Source organism: Momordica charantia (assembly GCF_013281855.1).
Source record: "Momordica charantia cultivar OHB3-1 chromosome 9 unlocalized genomic scaffold, Mcharantia_2.0 BLBB01000009.1, whole genome shotgun sequence".
NCBI lineage: Eukaryota > Viridiplantae > Streptophyta > Magnoliopsida > Cucurbitales > Cucurbitaceae > Momordica > Momordica charantia.
The window spans coordinates 24083499-24108338 of NW_028275167.1; the positions used below are offsets into that span (position 1 = coordinate 24083499).

The 24840-nt window shown below is 34.5% G+C and overlaps 1 protein-coding gene and 1 long non-coding RNA gene across 2 annotated transcripts; one reads left to right on the forward strand and one right to left on the reverse strand.

Moving 5' to 3' along the window:
* The first annotated feature begins 1743 nt into the window (after positions 1–1743).
* LOC111015899 (cytochrome P450 714A1) lies at positions 1744–11086 on the forward strand. Its single transcript, XM_088117312.1, has 4 exons — positions 1744–2102; positions 3137–3611; positions 9656–10043; positions 10396–11086. Exons 1-4 carry the CDS (start codon positions 1808–1810, stop codon positions 10819–10821), a joined length of 1584 nt encoding a protein of 527 aa, XP_087973438.1. The 5' UTR covers positions 1744–1807; the 3' UTR covers positions 10822–11086.
* Positions 11087–13523: 2437 nt separating this feature from the next.
* On the reverse strand, positions 13524–19473 carry LOC148209238 (uncharacterized). Its single transcript, XR_015793452.1, has 2 exons — positions 19213–19473; positions 13524–17229 (listed from the first exon to the last, which is right to left on the reverse strand). It is a non-coding gene; the product is annotated as an uncharacterized LOC148209238 (long non-coding RNA).
* Between the last annotated feature and the right edge of the window lie 5367 nt (positions 19474–24840).

The following is a 24840-nucleotide window of genomic DNA, read 5'->3' on the forward strand; positions in this document are numbered from 1 at the left end:
TAAATCGTACTTTAGAAGTGTGATCATCTTATAAATATATACAAAACCCACCATTTTTTCTTTTAATCACAATATTGCTAGCTTAATTAAACTCTACCCTATTCTAATTTTGTCATTTGAAAAGAAAAAAAGGGTAAAAAGAATCTTTGAAAAACCTTCCTCATTTTCCCCTTTATTGCTTTACTTTCTTCAATTAGAATAATATCAAAATTATAATACTCTCTCTCTCCCCCTTAAAAAGAGAAAAATACAAATTTATATACTCATAAGTCATAATAAAGTAGGGGTGTTCAAGGAACCCGACAACCCGACGAATCCAACCCAATCCATAAGGGTTGGGTACGGGTTGAATCTAACATTGGGTTGGGTTGGGTTGGAAAAATCTCACCCCGACTGGGTTGGGTCGGTATCGGGTTGACCCTTGAAAATCTCGGGTCAAACCGACCCGACCCGAGATTAAAAGTTTTTTTTTTTCATTAAATCTAAACCATTGATTTAGGTCTCAATTCAATCCTCTCCCTTTTGAATTTTTGATTCTCTCTCTTTTCTAACATTTTCAATTTCATCATCTTCTCCCCCATCTCTCTCTATAATAAGGTGTAAGATTTGAATATTGCTGAATTATGGCTTACATGTTGGGTTTCAATTTTGGATTTGGACTTTAGATAAACTTTGGATAATGTAAAATTTTAAAATTTGTATTAAATTAGGACTTACATGTTGGTTTCAATTAGGATTTGAATTGATGCTTAAATTAAGATTTTGATTTTTTTTGTCCATGTTATAAACAAAATAAAAGTAAATTAATTGATAAATTAAAAAGAAAAAAAGAACCCGACCCAATCCGAATTTATTGGGTTGGGTTGGCCATCGTTTTACAACCCGACGGTTCCCACAAATTCCCAATCCAAAATTTTCTGGGTGATCCAAAAATTACCCCCAACCCAAACCGTGAACAACCCTATAAACAAAGTCTCTCAATTTGCACATGTCAAGTGGGTCCCATCTCTCTCTCTCTTCCGTCCAACGCTAATCCTTCCCCTCCCACGTACTTTTCACTTCCTCTGCATCACATTCATCTCTTTTCTCTCTCTCTTACGTCATCGGACTAAAATTATGTCTAATAAATTTTAAAATTTTTAAAAATTTAATACTGATCTCTAAACTTTTAAAAGTACATTAGTTTATTAGACGATTTTTAAACTTTAAGAATAAAATTTTAATATCGATCTCTAAATTTTTAGAAGTGCAATAGTTTATTAGACGCCGTTTGATATGTTTTTGTGAGCATAGCTCAACGGTAATTGACATATATAAATTTGAAAGTTGAAATAGAATTTTACTGTTTCATTTTAACTGAAGATTAGTTTTTCAGAATTTTTTATTTGTTATTTATTTTATATGTCAAAAATGATAATTTTATCCTTGAAAATAGGAACAAGAGATAAAGAAATTATGTCATTGTTGGTAAAATTTCAACAGTTTTGAAAACATTTCTTCGAAATAAAATAATAAACAAAAACAGTTACCAAAGGTCTATATTTTTAAAAAGTTAGAAACTAGAAACAAGATACCAAAAATTAACAACGTTATCAAACGAGTTCTCAATCGCCTCATCCACATTTTTTACAATTTATGACCTATTAGATACATCAATGAAATTTTAGTATCTTGTAATTTAATTTACAATATTCAAAGCCTCCCATTTGACTTTTTTTTATATACACACACCCCATACGAGAGAGACTCTCACTCTGACTTTGTACAATAATTGTCGAGAGAAATAAACCCAAAAAAAAAGGGTGCGATGGAGGTGGTTGCCGGAGTTTCTTTGAGGTGGATTTTTCCGGCGGCGGTGGCGGTGTTGGTCCATTATTTGTACTACACGGTGTGGAGGAAGACCGCGGAGGTGAGGCGGAAGCTCCGGGCGCAAGGCGTGTGGGGGCCTCCGCCGTCGGTTCTGTACGGGAACTTGCCCGAGATGCAGAAGATCCAGCTGCAGGCGGCGGTGGCGGCGCCGCCCAATCAGGCGTCGGCGATTGTGGCTCACGATTATACCTCCACTCTCTTCCCCTATTTCGTCAAGTGGACCAAAGAATACGGTAAATAAATTCCACCTTTGGGCTTATCTCTTTTAATCTAATTTCCAGTTAAATTATAAATTTAGTTTCGAGTTAGTTCTTAAATTTTATAAAAAAAATTTCAATTATATTTTTCAAGTTTGTATTTCGATTCTACGGAATTTATATCGTTGAAATGATAAATAATTACTATATAAGTATTGGTCGATTTGATATATCAATCGACCCATCGTTTGGTTGATGTCAAATTTCATATAAAATTGTTTTAAAGCATATTGATTTTTTTTTATTTTATGAATTGATAGAGGCACACCTAAATTAGGGATTAATTTTACAACAACCAAAAATATAAGAGTTTTTGGCGAACTTATTGTTAGTGTTTATGTTGAAAAAAGAAGTAGAGATATATGGAGATATATGGCCGTTTTTAAAATATAATAATTTTCGTGATTATTGTTAAAAGAAACATTTGTTCAACCTTTGAACACTGTTCATTAAAAAAAGCCGTCCACTCAACAAATGATTTCTTCTATAATAAGGAAAAAAAATTATAAATTATAAATATAGTCTATACATGAAACTTTTAAAGTTGTGTTTAGCACGTCTCTAGATTTTCAACTTTGAGTCTGCTAGGTCCTAAATTTTAAAAGCTCTTTTAATATGTCTTTAAGGGTTTGTTTGTTCATGTTCCCATTTCTTTTTTCTTATTTTCAATTTTGATAACAAATCTAAACATTTGACAATTATTTATATTTTTTATTTCTCATTTTTCATAAACATGTTCAAAATTGTATAAAAATTTTAAAAACAACAAAAACAATTTCTTCATTTTGGAAAAGATGGTCGTACAATTCTATTTTTTTTAATAAAAAATGGAGAAACAAAAATAAGAAACACGAATCCTAAACTTTGAACTTTGTGTCCATATACCTATCCAATATTTTTTTAAAATTTACAAATTTTTCGGGGCCGACTTAGGCACAAGATTGAAAATTGAAAATTGAGAGAGAATTTCTGAGCCCATGAATTGAATTGGGCTGGAATTGGAAGTGCAGGCCCATTGTACACGTACACGACGGGGGGGAGGCAGCATCTGTACGCGAACAAGGTGGAGATGGTGAAGGATTTGAATCTGAGCGGGAATCTGGAGTTGGGAAAGCCCTGCTTCGTGACCAAGAAGCTCGCCCCGATCCTCGGCGACAGCATCGTCCGCTCCAACGGCGCCGTTTGGGCGCAGCAGCGCAAGATCATGGCGCCCGAGTTTTTCATGGACCGGGTCCGGGCCATGGCGGCGCTCATGGCGGGCGCGGCGGAGCCGGTGCTGGAGCGGTGGGAGGGGAGGATCGACGGCGGAGGAGGGGCGGCGGAGATCGACGTGGATGAGGATCTGAGGGGGTTCTCGGCGGACGTGATTTCTAGGGCTTGCTTCGGGAGCTCCTACGCCAAGGGGAAGGAGATCTTCTCCAAGCTTAGGGATCTTCAGAAGTTGGTTAGCGAAGGAAATTTCTCCTTTGGTCACATTTCCTTCAGGTTCCTCTCTCTCTCTCTTCACCTTTTAATCCAAAACTAATTACAAACTGAACATTTCTCATTTCGGGTCATTCCATCAAAATCTAAAATTTACAGAAACTTCTTTGGATTATTCTTCGCTAAAATAATTTAGCTTTTTCTCCTTTTTAAAAAGGATATCTTAGTCCACGTTTCTTTACTTAGTCATGTTTTTGAGATTCTACCCTATCAATTTTTCGTTCAAATTTGTGTTCAAACGGTATTTCTAAAACCTTTGTAAAAGGTCCAGGATAGTATTTAAACTTTTAAATGATATGAATATTTTTTTAGACATATAACAAAGTTTAGGAGTATTTTCTGTAATTTAGTCGTGTGTGAAGTTAAATTATAATGTTAGCCCCTAAACTTGAAGAATTATCTAATAAGTATCCCCAAATTTTCAATTCGGAGTTTCGAATGAATCAACGACTACTTAATACAAAATAAAAAATTTAGGAAATTGTTAGACACAAATTTAAAAACCTAGGACCCGTTGGATACTCTTTAAAATTTAAGGATTTATTATACACCATTTAAAATTTAAAAGATTATTAGAAGCAAACTTGAAAAATTGAAGAATAAACTTATAATTCAGCTCATTAATATATATGAGAGTATAAATGTGGTTATGAGATTTTAAAGGAGACCTTACTTATATTTAGGTTGGCAAAATCGAAAAATGTGCAATATATTGGCTACATCAATGAGTAAAATTTCCTTTCAATTGTCTTTTAAGAAAATATCTTTTGAGGTTTTTTTAGTATATATATTAGATTGATTGAGTGTTTTTTTTTATTATTATTATTTGTTTAGTAGATGAGTTTTTTTAAGTTTTTTTTTTTTAATTTCAAAATTTATTAGAAATTTTTTTTCTTTTTCACATTGAAGTATATTTTTAAAAAATATTCAATCAAACAAGTATCCTACATTAAAATACTATTTTCTATTTTTAATTCAAACTAAGACATCCAAACCGACCCCTAGTTAAAAAAAAAATTGTTTTTAGTTTTTAAAATTCATATAAGATTTATAAAATAAAAGATAATTAACTAAAGCACAAATTTAATTCTTAAGAGTAGATAATTAAGAACAAAGTCCTTTTCTTTTGACAAAATATTACAAAGTACTGACTTCCAGACGTTAGCTTTATCTCAATAGTTTATTTTCTATTGAATTTTAAATAAATTCTACTCACTAAAAAAAGCCAATTATGGCCCTATCGTTTCTATTTATTGTTCTTTAATAAATAAAAAAATAATTATGTTTGGTAATTATTTTTTATTTCTTGTTTTTTTAAAAAAAGATGTTTGGTAAGTATTTTGTTTTTGTTTTCGCTAAACTTTCAAATTAAAAAATAAATTAAATTAAATATTCAAAATTTGTATGTTATATTTATTTTTAAAATTTATCATATATTTTATAAGTAAAAAAATGATAAAATGATATTCTTATTTATGATTTTTTCAAAACATTAAAAGATGAACAAGAAAAAAACATATTTTTTCCCAATTTCTACCCTTTAGAAACATTTTTTTATAAGGAGAAACAAGACTGTTTGAGTTCGAAATTGATTGAGCTCGGACACGATTTAGATCGGTGTGCTCAGGACGAGCTATAGCCAATAGTCCCGCATCTCCCTTGAACAGTTGCTGAGACCTGCAAAACAAAGTTAGCACTCCGTCGAGCAAGTTAGTTCTAGTCCGAGCTAACTTGCCGAGTCTACTTAAGATTGCGTACCTTGCATTTAAGGCAAGGGTTTCTATTTATAGAAACTGGGCTCGGCAGGGATTCTGACACACCCTGAAATCACGGCGTGCTGTCGGGCACGGAAGGGACACTGTTACGGACTCTGCATCAGCTCAGCTCGGCACTATTGGTCCTACCCTGACTGCCGACCTGAGTATTTTGGAGTCGCTTTCTTCACTTCGCCTGCGTGTTTAACCAGCCCACCTTTTCGATCGTGACACGTGGCAAGCCAGGATTCGCCTCCGATCTGCTTGGCGAACATCATGTTGACCATCCGCTGGTAGGTCGCCTTGGCATTCTTCAGACCGAACGACATGACATTGTAGCAATACAACCCTTGGTCGGTAACGAAGGCGGTATGCTCTTGGTCGGGCACATGCATCCGAACCTGATTGTACCCGGAGTAGGCATCCATGAAGGAGAGGAGTTCATACCCTGCCGTTGCGTCGACGAGCTGATCTATCCGAGGCAAGGGAAAACTGTCTTTCGGACACGCCTTGTTGAGGCTCGTGAAGTCAATACAGACGCGCCACTTGCCGTTGGACTTTTTAACTAAAACTACATTAGATAGCCACGCGGGGTAATGAACTTCTCTTATGAATTTAGCTCGTAGCAACTGCTCGACTTCTTTACAAATTACATTGCTTCGCTCGGCGTCGACAGGCCGACGCTTTTGCCTCACAGGCCTATAGCTAGGATTTCAATTAAGTCTATGCACCATTACACTGGGGTCTATGCCCGGCATGTCGTCATGAGACCATGCGAACACATCAGCGTTTGCTTTTAGAAAACCGACAAGCTCCTCTCTCACCTCGGCCCCGAGTCTGCTGTCGATGCTGACCTGCCTTTCCGGCCCCAGTAGGGGGACAAGTTCTAGTTCTTCAGCTGGGGTGCCACGGCTCGGCTCTGGTTCGTCGTCACACGGCTTGGGCGCGCTCATAACCACCGCACAAGTGGTTGTTCCCTTCATCGCAGCGGCGTAGCATTCTCTGGACGTCTTCTGCTCACCCCGGACTGTCGCAACTCCAGCCGAGGTGGGATACTTCAAGACCTGGTGGTAAGTAGACGGGACTGCCCTGAGATCATGAATCAAGGGCCGACCAATTATGGCGTTGTACGCGGAGCTCCAATCTATCACAACAAATTTTGCGACTTTAGTTATTTGTTGATCTCCCTCGCCGATGGTAACAGGGAGCGAGACACATCCTTCCGCACTCACCGACTCCCCCGCGAAGCCGACCAATGGCGTCGGGCTGAGCTTCAAGTGCTTTTTCTCCCACCCTAAGGCCGTGTAGGTCGAGAACCATAAGATGTTGGTCGACGCTCCACCGTCGATGAAAACTCTTCTCACCTTCACGTGATCTATGAGTGGGGCGATTACTAGGGCGTCGTTATGGGGCATGTGCACTCCTTCGCCGTCTTGGTCGTCGAATAAGATCGGCATCCCAGGCTCCTTGGGGTACGAGGTACAGACCTCGTGTGCTGCTTCCCGAGCCAGAGCTTTTCTCTTCTGCCCCGACTGTCCCCCACTTGGGCCCCCATGGATGGTATTTATAACGGTGGGTCGATCTTCCTTCCGTCTTGGCGGGGGTGATTTCTCTTGCTTGTCCTCTTGAGCCGACCCCCCTGGCTCCGCCCTTTCACGCCTGCCGACGTATTTTTTCAGATAGCCCCTCCGGATCAGATCCTCAACCTGCTCCTTCAAGTGGAAACAGCGTGAAGTGTCGTGGCCATGATCCTTGTGGAATCGACAGTAGAGCCGCTTGTCTCGCTTCCCTGGAGGTCGGCGAAAGCTTTTCCGGGGCTGCGAAAAGTGCCTCCAGGTCGGTGTCTTCGGCTGCCGCGTAGATCTCCGCGATTGAGGCATTCAACGGAGTGAACTTGTCGAACTTCAGCCACCGACGGTCTGAAGGGGCTTTCTCGTCCCGATGGCTTCTACTCTTACTGTCGTCGGCCCGTCGAGACGAGCTCCAGCCGCCGCTGCGCTGCTTCTTGGGAAGAGGGGACTTTTGGTCCTGATCTTTACCACGGTTGCTCCGCCGAGCTCCATTGGCTTTCCACAACTCCAAGCCGTCGATGTACTGGCGAGCTCTAGCGAGCATCTCGTTCAGGGAGGCCGGTGGTCGACTTCCGAACTCTATCGCCAGGTTCCTGTCGTTCAAGCCCGTGGTGAAGTACATCATGGCGATGTCATCGGTGCAACTTACCACTTTGACATGCTCGTCCATGTATCGAGCGATGTACTCTATCAAGGACTCGATGTCCCGTTGCTTTACTGTTCCGAGGTGAGAGGGTGGCAATTTCAACAACTGCCGAGCTGAGAACTGATTGATGAACAACCTCCTCAGCTGTTGGTAACTGTCGATGGACTGGGGCTTTAACTGTCGGTACCACAATCTTGCCGAGCCTTCCAAGGCTATTTGAAATGCTCGGCACTTCATTGCGTCGCTTGCTGCCAGGAAATCCATCTTCCCCTCGAACACCTCTACGTAGGAGATCGGATCTCCAGATCCGTCGTAAGAATTCATGATTAGAGCCTTGAACCTCGGTGGGATAGGCGCATCCAGGATTGCTTGGGAGAAAGGCGGTTCCTCTTGCTCGGCCACGCGATGCAGATCCACAGGCCTACACTGTCGCTTGAGATCTTCTATCTCCTTCTGAAACTGATCCCGGAGGAGGTCCACTTCAGACCGGAACGAACGGTCAGCGTGGGAGGACCTCTCTTGAACGTCGACCACTGGGCTTTCCTCCTCATCGTCAACCGAATACTCCCGATCTCCGGGTGCCACTACTCGTCGCCTCGGCGTCTTGGCACCTCGGCCCTGATGGGCGTTGGAGTTATCGAAAAATGCCAAGGGAGTCCGAATTGGTCGAATCCTCGAGCGCCGGCCCTCGACCCGATCGTCCTGCCGAGGGCGGTCGTGAATCTGTGCTTCCAGGGGACTGCCTGTCCTCACTCGTTGTGGCTTTTGCGAGGGTGCTCCAGCTCGGGCCTCCCTGCGGGGTCGGAACTGATACTCCGTTCTTTGGGTAGGATGCATCGGTCCCTTTCCTCGCATGGGATCCCTGGAGACAGAAGAGCCGGACACCTCGCTGCCTCTCTCGACCGCCTTAAGCCTTGCTTTGACTTCCTTGAGCTCGGCGATCACGTCGGCTACCATGACGGGGTCCACGCCCGCATCAGCACTTGCCCCGAAACGTGCACCTGTGTTTCCCCAACGGCGCAGGCGAGGTGCGCGGGGTGGCAACCCGTTTCTCTGAGGTTGCAGTGGCGGGAACTGATCTGAGGCGAGGTGGAAATCCCGGACTGCTACTGGATCGGATGTGGCCGGCCGACCTCCATTCTCCTTGACCGCCCCCGCGTGGGGTCGTTGTTTGACGACGGGAGTTCCTGCCACCTGAGAATACGTGAGTCGAGGATGGGCTCGGGAGGTGACCGCATCCCTCATTGGAGAGCGGGTGGGCGAAAGTTGAGATCGTGACTGTTGGGAGCGGGTTTGGGCCATTGGCTCAGATTGCAAAAGGTGAGGCTGACTTCTAGATATGTCTTCCCCACAGACGGCGCCAGATATTTGAGCCCGAAATTGATTGAGCTCGGACACGATTTAGATCGGTGTGCTCAGGACGAGCTATAGCCAATAGTCCCGCACCTCCCTTGAATAGTTGCTGAGACCTGCAAAACAAAGTTAGCACTCCGACGAGCAAGTTAGTTCTAGTCCGAGCTAACTTGCCGAGTCTACTTAAGATTGCGTACCTTGCATTTAAGGCAAGAGTTTTTATTTATAGAAACTGGGCCCGGCAGGGATTCTGACACACCCTGAAATCACGACGTGCTGTCGGGCACGGAAGGGACACTGTTACGGACTCTGCATCAGCTCAGCTCGGCACTATTGGTCCTACCCTGACTGCCGACCTGAGTATTTTGGAGCCGCTTTCTTCACTTCGCCTGCGTGTTTAACCAGCCCACCTTTTCGATCGTGACACGTGGCAGGCCAGGATTCGCCTCCGACATTGACAATTACCAATAATCAAATGCTTTTGTTTCTTAAAACTTGATCTAACAAACGAATTACTAACGGATCCTTAATATTAGTATAAGTTCTTAAGTTATATGACCAGCGTGTAGTTAATTTGAGTCTAATTGATATGTATCTCCGTCAAAATGTCACATTATCAAACTAGTTTTGATGATCAAACTTATAATTTAATTATTTGTTAATTTTATGAACCAACATTTGCTAACGTTGGCCACAAACAAAAACAAATACAACTGTTTTCAGCGACAGATTTTTTCAACCAAGCAAGCACAGAAGAATAAAAAAGCTGGAGAAGGAGATCGAGTCATTAATATGGGAGACTGTTCAGCAGCGGCAACAAGAATGCGCCAAAACGAAGTCGTCGTCAGAGAAGGATCTCTTGCAGCTGATCATGGAGGCTGCCATGAGCGACCCGACCGTAGGAGGCTGCAGCGACTCCTCGAAAAAGTTCATCGTCGACAACTGCAAGAGCATCTACTTCGCTGGCCATGAGTCCACCGCCGTTGCTGCCACCTGGTCCTTGATGCTCCTCGCCCTCCACCCCAAGTGGCAAGATCGTATCCGCTCCGAGCTCGCGCAAGCTTGCCCCGATGGCCACCCCGACACAGCTGCGATCTCTCAACTCAAATCGGTAACATCTTTCTCTAAAACACGTCAAATTGATTTTAGAGGATTAAAATTGATTTTAGAGGACTAAAAGTGTTTTAGTTCAAAATTTGTAATGATTTAGTCATTATTGTGAAAAATTTCTATAATGTAAGAGTCACCTATGCTTAAATTCTAGGTACACAAACAAAAGTCATATGTATGCACAAAAGTAAAATCACACGTTGGGAAGATCTAACCAAAGAGTTTTCAACCCAAGATTCAATCGTTGGACTAAATTGTTATTATAAAAAAAAAGTTTAAGAGACTAAATCATTACAAAATTTAAACACTTTAAGTGATCAATAATTTTATAATGGTCTGAAATGTGGGAGTAGGTTGGAATGGTGGTTCAAGAAACACTGCGACTGTACCCACCGGCGGCATTCGTGGCAAGGGAGGCATTCGTCGATACTCGGCTTGGCGACGTGGTGGTTCCAAAGGGTGTCTGCATATGGACATTGATTCCAATGCTGCACAGAGATGCCGAAATATGGGGCGGGGATGCGAACGAGTTCAAGCCAGAGAGGTTCGTGAACGGCATAGCGAAGGCCTGCAAGTACCCTCAGGCGTACCTGCCATTTGGGGCAGGTCCTAGACTGTGCTTAGGGAAGAACTTCGCCTTGGTTCAGTTGAAGATCATCGTTTCCATGGTAGTTTCAAAGTTTAGATTCTCACTGTCTCCTGATTATCGCCATTGTCCTTCTTATAGAATGATTGTGGAGCCTGCAGATGGTGTGAAGATTGTCTTCCAAAGGGTTTGAGTATAATTTAGAGTACTTTAGGGGCTATGTTTTGGTTCTGTTTTTGTAAATGAGAGGTTAATGAGTTTAGATTTCTGTTGGGATGTTTCGAGTTACGGTTATGCTCGAGCATGTTCAGGTTGAGAAGGTCGGAATGGTGTGTTTGGTATGTGTGTTTGTTTATCTTGATCAAATGGTACAAGTTTGTTAAGCTTTATACAAGCTACATAAACATATAGGTTATAGAAACTCACTTTTATAAAATCAACAACTGACATTTTGTACCTTTGTCGATCTTCGAATAGGTTCGAGTTACGGGTTATGCTTGAGTATGTTCGGGTTAAGAAGGTCGGATTGGTGTGTTTGGTACGTGTGTTTGTTTATCTCGATCAAATGGTACAAATTTGTTAAGTTTTATACAAGCTACATAAACATAGGTTATAGAAACTCACTTTTATAAAATCGACAACCTACGTTTTGTACCTTTGTTGATCTTTGAATAGGTTGCTTTCAATTTTTGTTAGGAGACGTGGTTACGTCACATGTTTGTGTAACTTGGGCATTTATGAGTTGGGTGGAATTAGATCTTAGACTTAGATAAGTATTTCGAATGAGATGTTGGTTTAAAGGAATAGATGTTTGTTTAAAGGAATATTCCAAAGAAATTGATATTTTCTTTTTTATTATAGAAGAACCATATATAATTAACACATATTTAAGTATTTAATTTATATCTTTTTAAACGATATTTATTTCCACGGCAGAATAAAAAATAGTAGGTCATCGTATACTGCCTATAGTTGACAATTTTTAAATACTAAACATTTGTTGTTAAAAATGTTCTAGTATTGACTTTTAGTATTTAGTAAAAAAATGATTTGATATTTGATCTACATTTATAAGAAATCCGATTAAATCGTTACAAATCTTAAATTATATGGACTAAATGATTGCTTATAGAAAAGTACAAAATTAAATATATTTTTCAATATTTTTTGTCACATTTTTTTACAAATAATAAATAATATACTATTAAAGTGTGCAATATTTTTCAGTTTAAATATTATTTTTGTCTTTAAATTTTTGAAATGTCTATGTCAATGCATAGATATTAAAAAAAATAATAATAATATTTTTTTTCAGTTTAATGAATGTTATTTGTCTTAACCATTATGATTTTCAGTTTTATTCTACTACTTGTTGTTTTACTATTTTATTTTAAAAATAATTGTTTCAATGAATAATGTTGTGGTTTAGAATGTGAGCTTGTATTGGAGGTACAAAGTTGATTGAGGTACTACTGAATAATGATATTAATAACAATTAAAGAAACAAAAATGATTGTATTTTTAAAAATTAATTAGCGATTAATTAGTGATATTTTAGAAGTTCAACGATTAAATTGAAATAAACTTTCTTCTTAAAAAAAATTGAAATAAACTTAGAACTTCGTTGACCAAAATGATTTAAAGTTTAATATAATCATACTAAAAGAACCTTCTAAAAGAAGTTACAAACATTAAAACAATATGTCAATTTGAACAAAATTTAGCGGGTTAAGACACCTATGTTTGGTCGTGAGTTTGAATCCTCCACTCCGTATTAAAAGAAAAGAAAGAAATAAAACATTAATATAAAGAAAAAGACAAAATAGATGACCGAGAAAAATATTTTGAGGCCTTTAAGGGTCTTAATTAGGTGGCCAACTTTTTTTAGTACAACATGTTTGGTGGGGGATCGAACTCACAATCTCTTAATCGAAAATATATGTCAATTAGCACCGATACTTTTGCGGTCAACTTTTTTAAGTTTACCAAATTAGGCATTTATCATAGGGCCTAATCTCATGCTTTTGTAATAAATATTGATGAGGGTGTTAATTGGAATTAGCTTTTGAGTTTTCATTCTTATTTTCTCTTTATATTTTTGTTGTTAAATATTTTAGTTTGGTCCTTAGACCTCACATAAATGCCTATTATACTTCTCGTATACAATTTCTAGAATGCAATTAATAAAAATTCTAGGTAACGATGCTAGTATAGGTCAAATATATCTCACTATATGACTCAATTTTGGTTATGACTGATTTTAACACTTAGTTATACTTGCTAAATAAAGCATAGTTCAACAGTAATTGACATATATCTCAAATCAAGAGGTTGTCAGCTCGATCCCTCACTCCCACATGTTGTACTCAAAAAAGAAAAAAAAAACTTGATTATGCTTATACCCAATCCAAGACATGCATCAATTTGGAAGAAGGAACATATCTTTTAGAATAATTCATCATATTGTATCAAGTTTATCGTCCTGTAGCAATCAAGACGATTATAATATATATGTCAAGCAATCTAGTAGGATGTTGTTAGCACCCATAATGGATGTCTTGAGACACCTCAAATGCATGATCCTAATCAATGTCCACCTCGATTTAGTTAGGGCCCAATTTGGCACTATAATTGACGACACCCTTTGATTAGGGTAATTGGCATATTGATCAATTAAGGTGTGTCAACTAAAGTACAAACATGAGGCTCTCGCCCTTATTGAGGCATGTGTATTTGTGCCTCAACCTGGACATGTCAGGACGAGGAGAAAGGACCATCATATTTAGAAATTCCTAACTAATAGGAAATCTGCTAATGGCCTACACAACGCGAATTTCTACCATAGAGAATCTTCTAACTATTAACAAAAGATCCATTGAATGACAAGTACAGGTGTCGGTGTCGAAATAGCAGAGTCGCATTTCTCAATAACTCCCTCTGTAAAAGGCAAAGTTCTACCTTCTCAAAGGTACACAATCTCTTCCATTTTAAACAAATTTAGCTCAAGACCAGCTCATACTAAGTACTAAATTTTGGAGTGTACATGATCGAGCACTAAATCGATACAAGATTGTACTTATAAGAATATCAATGAAATAATCCACGTCAGCCTCCACATCGAACCACTTTCTAACATGTCTCGCACTCCAGAATCGTGCATCAACCAAAGAAATGATTCTCATCAAATACATTATGGCCCCACACATCAAATTTTACTACATTACCCATTTGTATACTAACTTGAACATTAAAGCTTCTACCCCACCATGATCTGAATCTCTTAAAATCTAAAACAAAATATTTAAGTAGTATAGCTTAGCTTGTGAGTTCGAATCCCCGAACATATTGTAAAAAAAAACCAAATATTTAAAAAGTGTAGAAATTAAATAATATAGGTACGAAAGGTAAAAAGACAGAAAGGGTATTTAAATGTGTTTTCATATAATATAAGATATGGGAGACAAAATGATGTAATGTCCACAAAGGAAAATAATTTAAAAAATGACAGCTGTTTACAATATAAAAAAAGGGCATTATTATAAATCCAAGTGGACCAAAATGGCACGTTTTTATATAAAATGAAACTCAGTTCAGATTGTACTTGTTTTCTCGTGAAAATAAAATAAAAGAAGAAGCTGCTCCACTCCACTATTGAAAGTTTAAAAAAAAAAATTGAGTGTTTAATCTTTATATTTTGAACTTTTGGATGATGTGAGATTGAAGTGATAAAATAAGTATATTTTAGTTTGATAATTTTATTTTGGACAAATAATTGATTAAAACGTATATCTTCGTTCAGAAAATTTGAAGTTCGAATCTTTTAACTTCACACGTTGTAGAATTAAAAAAAGAAAAAAGAAGTTTTAATTTAGTTTTATGTTTTTAACATTTTTTAATTTAGTCTCTAATTCTTGGTGCATGTTAAAATTGATTGATGATAAATTTATAATAATATGATAGGCAGAGGGAGGAATATAGTCATCAAGAGAAGAAAACTTTAAAGTTTTATCAATTTCTTAGAAAGTTGAAGGAGAAACTGGAACTTTCGTCTTTGACTTTTTTCCATTAATAAATGTTTACCAACTCATTAAAGTATGATGCTTCGTGAAAGTTTATTATCATCTGATTTTAACATGTACCATTAGATAAGATACTAAATTTGAAAAATTACTCAAATATTAAGGACTAAAATATATATTTAGTCTCATTAGTCGGATATGAATACTTTATTACCTAGGTTTAAGCCACTAAATCTAGTCATAGCAATGTTTTAAGTTTTAACTAATTTAATGGTTAAGTTTCAGTTTTTTAATGATTGGGTTATAGCATTTTTTAGTTTGTTTGAGTGTTTTGTTAATGTGATTTATTAGTTAGTTTACCATTTCTTAATTTAGTTTTGAGGATATGTATTAATTTCATCGCTCTTGTTTTTATTTGTTTTAGTAGAATATAACTTAAACAAGAGGTGAGAATTCGAATCTGCGATTTATAAGAAATGATTTAATATCTTGATTAGTTGGAGTTGAATAAACTTTATAGTTTAATTTGACAAAATCAAAAGCTTAAGATTAAAATTGAATTGATAAATTGAAATTATGTAAAAGAGTTGGGAGGAAAATATATAGTAAAAAGAAAGGCAAGAAAAAGCTGGCATGAAGTATGGAAATTCTCATATTGCCCAACTTTATCTGCCATGATCATCAAAAACATGAAGCTTTTTGAAAGGAATAATAAATCAGTAAAGTTACATTTGGCTTTATTCTTGTTTTGAATCTTAGGAATGTAGTAGTTGCTTTAAATTTATTTCCTTAAAAAAAATAAATATGTTCAATTTTTTAATTGATTAGAGTCAGTTTGTTACTTGTTTATTGTTTCTAGTCAAGGGTTTTAGAAAAATAAGCATTCTGTAATTATTTTTGTTAGTTCCTTTTTTAAAAGAAATATTTTTAAAATTGTGTAGAATTTTCGAAAATGTTTATTGTTTCTTTGGTTTCTGTTTCCATTTTTTTTTTAATATACAAAATTAAAATATTATTTTATTATCTTAACTTATAAAATTCGTAATAAATAATTAAAAAATTAAATAAAATAATAAAACGTAATTACTTTAAAAATTGATTTTTTAAAGTTTAAAATTATAGAGAATAAAAAACAAGAAATGGTTACCAAGCATGTTTCTATTTTTTCTTGGAAATTAAAAAATCAAATAAAGCCCTTCTTTTTTTTTTTATTATAATGATGTTTTATCTATTGATTTTAGTTTTCTAAAATTACAAAGTTTTTTAGTGGGAAATAAACTTTTCTAGATAATTGTTTTTAAAATAATATTTTTTTAGTTAGATTTTGAAAAGAAAGAGCAAGTTCCTAGATTACCTTAATTTTAAAATTTAGTTAGAATTTTAAAAACGTTATTTTGGTAAGTTACAAGACAAAGAAAATGATTTTTTTAAAATTAAATAAAATGATTATTTACTACATAAAAATGAATGATTAAAATATAAAATAAAAGCTAGGATGGTGTTTGGTGCATTTTTAAGAATTTTTTTTAGTCTAACGTTTTTGAAGCTATTTCTTAATATTTTTTGTTCTTTTTTTTTTGTAAAGATAATTTTTATTCTTGTATCTGCAATTACCTTTTATTGCACTAATTTAAAATTGTGACACATCTAAATCAAAAAGAAAATTATAATGGTAGCGAGTCTAGCAATCAAATTTGTATCGATCAAGAAGAATAATTCACAAATCGTATCACTCATTTTTGTATCATTAAGTATATCTCACTGCTGTACCATTTTTAATCATTGATATATTTAATATATATAAAGAACCTCACTATATATCAATTCTTACTATTGTGCACTATAATTATTTTTTATAAAAAAATTGTATCATGTGAAAATTTTGCTATTATTTATTTTAAATATTAGTGAGTATCACACAAATCACAAGTCAAAATCATATAACTAAAAATAATAGCCAACATGAGCTTACCTCAGCCATCATCATATATATATGACCACTCAACGAGTTTGAATCCAGGTCCTATTTGTAATACTTAAAAAAGAAAAATATTATATTTTTCTCCTTCTTTTTCTTTTTCTTAGAAAATAAAGAATAGATATTACTTTAAAACATCCACAAATCAGTATAAGGGAGCTAAATCATTGCATCTTAAAATACGTGAGATTTGAACCAATTATCCTTTCCATGGTTTGATTGATTGATTTATTTCATTTTATCATTTTAAAAATGGAGCCTATGAAAAGTTCATAAACATTAAATAAACCTTGGTCAATTTTCTAAAGAATATCCCATTTAAAATTTTTAGAAACTAATGAGAAAATCAAGTAATCAAAACATACACATAATTTGGTTCAATACCGTCCAATTTCTAGTGGAGGCAAATCGAAACAAACCTAAGAGTCTAATCAAATTGAAATGAACCGAACCGAACCGATCCGATCCACGGTTAAAAAAATGGCTTAGGTTTTATTTGGTTGCATGACTTGTGATGTTTTCACTTGGGAAATGAACAGTAAATGAGGTACCAAATTTACCTTTTTGGGGCCAGGTTTGCAGGGTAGCTGTTGAAAGCCTCAGCCTGAAACAACAGAAGCAGGAGAGAGAGAGTGAAAGTGAAAAATTTAAAGGAGAAGCTTTCACCAAGCATCCCCAATATATGATGCAAAAAGATAGAGAGAGAGAAAAAATAATAATAATAAGAAAATGATTTTGTCTTATAAAACAAATTAAATGAATGATTGAGGTTATGGTAGTTTTTTTTCTTGCCTTTTCATTTTGTGGACAATGTTCATCTTTTCAATTGGATCAAATCTCTGTGAGACTTCTTATAATTCATAGGATAATCAAGAGAAAACCCACATCCCAATATCCCAAAATCAACTCAAATCACATAGTAAAACAGATTAAATTAGAGGTTAATCTCTTGTTGTTTGTTTGAACGACGGAGGAGGGTAATGATTCGGAGAGATGCAAAACAACAACACGGTCGAATTGTTTGTGGAAGTTGATATTATAAGTCCTGTTTGACAATTATTTTGTATCTTGAACTTCTGCTTTTCAAAATTCAGTCTATAAACACGTTTCTTTGTTTCGCTATTAAGTTTAAAATCTTGTTTTCAAATATGACTAAAAATTTAAATGAATTTTTAAGAAAAAGTGAGAAATACACCAAATAAATCACGAAGAAATAAGCATAATTTTTAAGAACAGAAAATCTACAACGAAATTATTACCAAACATGTCGTTTGTCAAGCTAAAAAATGAGTTGATTTTGTTGAGAAAGACGACAAATAGGAGAAAAGAAAGGACAAAGAGGAAAAGGAGTTCAAACCAAAATTGCTATCCAACAAGGCCATAATTCATTGTGTCATACTCAAAATAAGTTGATTTTTGTGCGAATGAGGACAAGAAAGAGGAGAATGAAGGGTTAGAAAGTTAAAAATATATATAAAAAAACACGAAATCTTAATCGAACGAGGCCATAATTAATTCTTCTATAAACCTCCAAATGAAAATTGATTTCGTGTATAAAAAAGAAAAACAATGAACAGTAAAAACGAAGAAAGTTAAAAACGAAATCGCTATCAAACAAGGTCATAACGAGATGAGACTTCGTACAGAAAGATCAGGAAGGGGAGAATGTAAAGAAGGCCAAACAGGAAGGGAGAAGGCAGTAGGAACAAAATTGTTATCAAACAGTGCTATAACTGAGAAAAAGACGAGGCAAATTGTAAACTCGGGAATTGGTTGAGTAGTTTTTATGGGAAAGTAGAAAGGAGGAGCTCCCTTCAGTCCAAGCAAAGAAAAAGAGAGAATGCAAAATATCTCCCGCTTCATTCACACAGTCACAGTAGTATAAGAAAATTGGAAGAATGAGCCTTTTGAGTTTCTACTGAGTGGTTGAATGAATGAGTCGGCAGTTACTTCAGCAATCCCTTTGAATCCCTCCATGAGTGGGCTGAAGGAAGCTCTCTCTCCCCAATTCACCATGCAATATTACCATTTTCACACAATTGAATGATAAAAAAAGATCATGTCAAAGTGAGCATGACTCAGCGGTAATTAACATATATATCTCCAACGAAGCGGTTATAAGTTCTATCTTCTAACCCATATGTTGTACTAAAAAAAATGGTGAAAAAGATCAACGATAAGCTCGATTGGATGTTTTTTCGATCGTGATCGTAGATTCAAACTATCCATCACGAGCTTTCCGACACCAAATATTGTTAACTAAGCAAGCTGAGTACATCTAGGTTTTAAACAAAACAAGGAGGAAGATGAGACCATGAGATGGGAAGATAACAAAACTTTTAGAAAGAGCAAAGAAAAGGGTTATAATTTTTTTGAGGGAAGCATTTTTTCAGGTGGTTTTGCCTTGTAAATCCAACTTTTTTGGTCATGGGACTTCTCAAAAACCTCAAAAAACAACACACAACACACAACACAATTAACACCATAATCTGTGACCCATTAAACCAAACAAGAATTGGAAGAAGCAACGACAAATAAGAGAGAAGCCCATTAACTAATAGATCAAAAGAAAGGCAAGAAATTGAACCTGAAGATTGAAGAGCAGCCATGTGATGATGAAGAGGGGAAGAACTAGTGGATATAAGGGATGAATGAAGGGAGTGGGAAGATGGGGTTTTTTGGAGAAACCCTAGAAATGAAAATGAAAAATGGGGTTGGGGTTGGTGTTGGTGGCATGGGAGAGGGGGAAAAGGGAAAACAGGGGTAAATAGGGTAATAAAAAAGGGGGAAAAAGATGTTTGAGTTAATTAATAAAGCCAATATGTGAAGATGATGGGACATGGTTGCCATAAGAGTCAGGGACATAAAAGTGACTCTCAAGATCTTGAGAAATCTAACACACAAAAAACCTTTGCTTAGTAGACACAGAATAGAGGGAGAACAGAGAGATTCCAACAGTAAAAAATGGGTTAAAAGAGGAGTGAGAGAAGAGAGAGAAATTCTCTAACAGTAAAAAAAGGTTACTGGAGAGAGAGTGTGGGTGAGAGAGATTGACAAAAGGTTAAAAGAGAGACCTTGGTTCTTTTTTTCTTTTTTTTTTTTGTCTGTGAAAATATATAGATACTTATTGGTTAGCACTCTTGATGCGGACAGACCAGAAAATAATTGAGAAATTTGAAGAAAACAACTAAATAAATAAAGCACAAGAATTTACGTAGAAAACTCTAAATGGAAGAAAAACTACAACCCACGATAAAAAAAATCCACCAGGTACAATTACAAAGATTTCTCTCCTCGATCTCAATTATACAAAACACTCTCTCAAATCAAATATAACCAAAGCTAAATACCACGTTTAAAAGTGTTTCAATTAGGATGAATAATACCCAAATGCACGAGTCTATTTTATAATACTTGGAGCACACCTCTTTTTCTTTTTTCTTCCTTTCTAATGTGGGACGATTTGCTCTTCTAGCATTTGGCTAGAATCCAAAACTTTTATTGGTGCGAACTGCTATTTGAAGTAGCAGGTAGAAATAGAAAATAATATATATTTCTTCAATTTTTTCAAAGCATAAAAAATATTAAATTTTGTTGGCGGTTAGCACAAAAATTAATGTTGATGGATAAGTACCGAAATATTGTTCGTTAGATATGAAAGATATTTTGGTATTTATCTATCTTCACTCATCTTTTGCAAAGCATACTAAACTTTTGAGAAGTTAAAAAGAAATGCAAAAAATCAAAAAATAAAAATTTGTCGGTGATCAACACATCCCTCATTTGTATACTACCGTTAAAATTTTGACAAATAAGTCACAGGAGAGAAATCTATCACATGAGAGAGAAAAATTCTAGTATAGTGTGGTATATGAAGATTTTTTCATACTCCTTTACTTGATTGTATGTCATATTTATCAACATTTGAAAATATTGTTTAATAATAATGTGAGATTTAAGAAAAATAAATAATTGTTAAATTACAAATTTGATCTCTAGGATCGATTGAGCATAATTTCATTTTGATTCATATAATTTGGACTTAGTTGGACTATCATTTGGTTAAACTTTAGAAATCATTCAGGTTTTTTTTTTCCATCCAAACAACTCACTTATTTCCTACTTAACCTTAAATAACCTTAATATACAAAAATGAGATAACTAAGATAGTTAGACGAATAGAAAAAATCTGCTTATTATCACACGTTAAAAAATGTGTCAAGATAATAGCAGACTATTTTTATGATGGTTTGGTTAGCTAAATCTTAAGAACCAAATTGAAACTATTAAATCTATACGAACTGAAACTCAAATCATAAGGAGACTAAATCAAGACTTCTAAAATCATAGAGACCAAATTGAAACTACGCGCAAATTATAAATATCAAATTCACAATTTAACCCAAAAATGATATATCAATTTTAATAGTGTGTCTAAGTGTGAATAGAAAACATAGATACGATCATAGTAAGTCATGTAAAGCAACATTTAAGAATGATGTGAGGTTCAATTGTTGGGTTTGTAAGTGAGTGCAAACAAAGTCCCGCATTAACTAGGGAAATGAGTGATCTATGGTATATAAGATAATGCAATTATCTCCCTTTTGGGTGAAACTAAAAGCAAAGCCGTGAGGATTATGTCCAAAGCGGACAATATCATACCATTGTATAAATACGAGGGGCACGATTAGGATAAATTGACTTCGAAGAGACAAGATCCAAGTGGTAGAGAGTTAACTCTAACTCCAACTGATCCACTCCTTTGCTTTAAATTTGCATCCTCTCCCAATTCAATTTCCAATTTCCATGGATGATAAATGATACTTCACTTCACACACAACCATACAAAAACCACAGCTTTTTTGTAGCCAAAATAGAACACACATCATAGCTGCCCCATAGCCCTCGGATTTTTTTTTTTAATAATCTTAATTTTAGAAATATTTACCAAAATATGCCTCATCTTTTAAAAATATTTACCAAAATATGCCTCATCTCAAACTAATTACAGAAATAATGCTTTGAAATTCATAAGTTGTCCCTTATGAAGTGGCATAAGTTGGTCGTCTCTTCAAGAGACAACCAACTAACGTGACGTTGAGTAAGCGCCACGTTAATTTTTTTTAAATTAATCATGGTCGTCTCTTGAAGAGACGATCATGTCGTTTTTTACACAGCGTGGCGCCACGCTGCTTTTTTTTTTTTTTGTAAATAACCTAACATATCGTCTCTTAGGCGGGATTTTTTCAAATCCCGCTCAGAGACGACCAATTTTGTATGGGCGCCAGCTGGCGCCTTGGTCGTCTCCTAAAGAGACGACCTGGGTGGGTTTTTAAAACTCTTTTGTTTTAAAAACCCTAACCCCTCACCCCTATCGCCATATCTCCCCAAAACACGTTTAAATATTGGTAAATATTTTAAAATTTTTAATATTTAATTTAAAAAAAATTAACGTGGCGCTGAGTAGAGACGACCAACTTATGACAGTGAAGAGACGACCTATGAATTTCAAAACATTATTCCGTAATTAGTTTGAGATGGGGCATATTTTGGTAAATATTTTTAAAATTAACATTATTAAAAAAAAATCTGATACATCTCTCTTAATAATAATATTTCTCTCTTTCTTCCCAACCATGTCATTTTTCCAACCTGACATGCAACAAACACACGTCACAACACCCAATATCTTCGTCTACGAGTCAAAGAGAGCATAGCTTAACGGTAATTAATATATATCTCCAACCAAGAGGTTATAAATTCGATTCCCGACTCACATGTTGTACTAAAAAAATAATAATAATAAAATACATTTGTCTAGAAATTTGTAAATTTTTACTGTTTCAAGATCGCAATATCGAAAAGATCAAGGGACCTAACAAGATTTATAAGATATATATGGACTACTCCTCTCACTATAAATTAATTTTTAGATTGAACTGATCATAAATATTGATATATAGTATGCATCAAGTTCAAACTCAAATAAAAATAAAACAAATAAAATTTTATATGAAAATTAATATTTTAAAATTAAGTATTCGAATTTTTAATATGATATTTAACTTTTGATATCTATTGTGCATTTTTATAAGTAAAAAATTATAAAATAATACTTTTATCTATGTTTTTTAAAAAAGTGGAAAAAAACAAAATAATAATAATAATAATAATAATAATAATAAAAAAAAAGTAGATTTAGTTGTAAAATTTCTATGCAATTTTGAAACAAACATTTATGTTTTGAAAAAAAATGAAAATGAGAAAGAAGAAATGAGAATATATAGTATCTTTCTAACATTTATCCACTTCTCTTCTTACAAGAGCTGTGCGTGGGGCAGGTGGTAGAATATCTCCAAGTCTCAATTATATTTTACTATGTTGGACATTTTCTTTAATATTGCACCAAAAAAAAGGTAAATTAATTATTTAAATATAATTATTTTGAAATTAATTTTTTTAAAAAAAATATTTTATTTTTAGGTTTGAAATACTATTTTGATCTTTATATTTTCAGCTTTAGGTTCTTTTAGTCCTTATACTATTACAGTGTTCGTTTTGGTTCTTGTACTGTCAACTTGATTATTTTAATTTATGTATTTTCAAAATATTCATTTTGGTTACTGTACTTTTAATAAGTGATCATTTTGGTCATTTTATTTTATTTTAAATCTCATTTTGTCTATCACAATTTCAATCTACCACATTACAATCAAAATATTTTTTAAAAGATAAACATTACTTTATAATAAATAGTTTTCGGTGTAGAATTTGTGTTAAAATCTTGCGACGAGGGACTAAAATGAGCATTTTCAAAGTAACCAAAATTAAAAGTACTATAGGGATTAAAATGAATATTTTCAAAGTACCTTGGACTAAAATAAATAAATACTAAAAGTATAATGACCAAAATAGTATTTTAACCTAATTTTTATTTAGGTGGAAATTAAAAGAGACGATTTTGTTCAAGTAGCAAAAGGTTGCCACGTTTTAGGCCAAATGAGCGACGTAATTTAAAGCTAACATTGTATTTCTTGAGTAGCATTCCCTTTTTCATTCAATATCTCACTTTTATTTATTTATTATTATTATTTAATAAATATCTCACTTTTATTGGCCGTTGTTGGAACCCATTTATTAGTTATAATTAGATTTAGTTTAAATTTAATTAGATTTAATTTACATTTACTAATTAGCTAATTATTTAAATAATTAAATAATTAATTAGATTTAATTTGTTTTTTAATTAGTTAATTAGACCTAGTTTATTTACTTAGATTAGTTTAGATATTTAACTAATGAATAAATATTTACAACGTAAATAATAGTTAATTAGATTTTTTATTCAATTAGTTTACTTTAAATAGTTAATTAGATTTAGTATATTTAATTAGTTAATTAGATTTAGTTCTAAAAAAATAAATAAATAATCTGTCGTTGGCAACGTTGACCAATGCAAGCTTCAAATTATGTCATCTCTTCTGTAGTCATGTTGCTTAAACTTGCATGGACAAAAATTGTCCCTTGCTTCATCCAACTAAAAACAATAATATTTTTTAAATTAGTTTTAAAATAATTATATTTAAACAATTAGTTTGTTTTTTTACTATATTAAAAAAAATCCCACTTGTCACGAGAATATGTGTAAAAGTTTAAACAAATATATCATTTGCTCGTGGGTTTAAACTTTTAGGTTTAAGCTTCATCCTTTACAGTATCGCTCCCTTCCCAATTCATATATGATAGTCCACTTGTTAGGTATCTTATGTTTGTTTTTAAAACGCTAATTGTTTGCCCTATACACCTGTCTTTAGACCTAATTCTTATGATACCAATTTTTTTTATGTGATGTATTTTTATTGTTTTATTTCTCTAGGTAAGTGAATCCTACTAAAAATTTTCTGGCTACATCATATTAGAAAGTAAAGGCACTTACCAAGAAAGTATTTTTCATATATTAATATCAATATATTATTCATTTTCTTTCAAAATAATTTAAGTTTTATGATAAAAATGGTCCATTTTCATTTGTTGTTCTCAAGTTTTTTGCTCCATTGTTGTACCTTTTTTTTTCTCTTTTCTCGGATAGAATTGTGGTTTTAAAATAAAATTAAAAAAAAAACATGTTCCACACGTTTTTTTTTTTGGAAAATTTAGAAAAAACAAACAAACAAACGTGTGGAACATGTTTTTTTTAAGGGATTTTTTAAGTTAA

What these genes read in the sequence shown, in the direction of transcription:
- LOC111015899 (XM_088117312.1), top strand. Translation starts at nt 1,808, where the DNA reads ATGGAGGTGGTTGCCGGAGTTTCTTTGAGGTGGATTTTTCCGGCGGCG. An exon ending in TTTGGTCACATTTCCTTCAG is followed by an intron (nt 3,612 to 9,655) that starts GTTCCTCTCTCT and finishes AACTGTTTTCAG; the next exon opens with CGACAGATTTTTTCAACCAA. An exon ending in CGATCTCTCAACTCAAATCG is followed by an intron (nt 10,044 to 10,395) that starts GTAACATCTTTC and finishes ATGTGGGAGTAG; the next exon opens with GTTGGAATGGTGGTTCAAGA.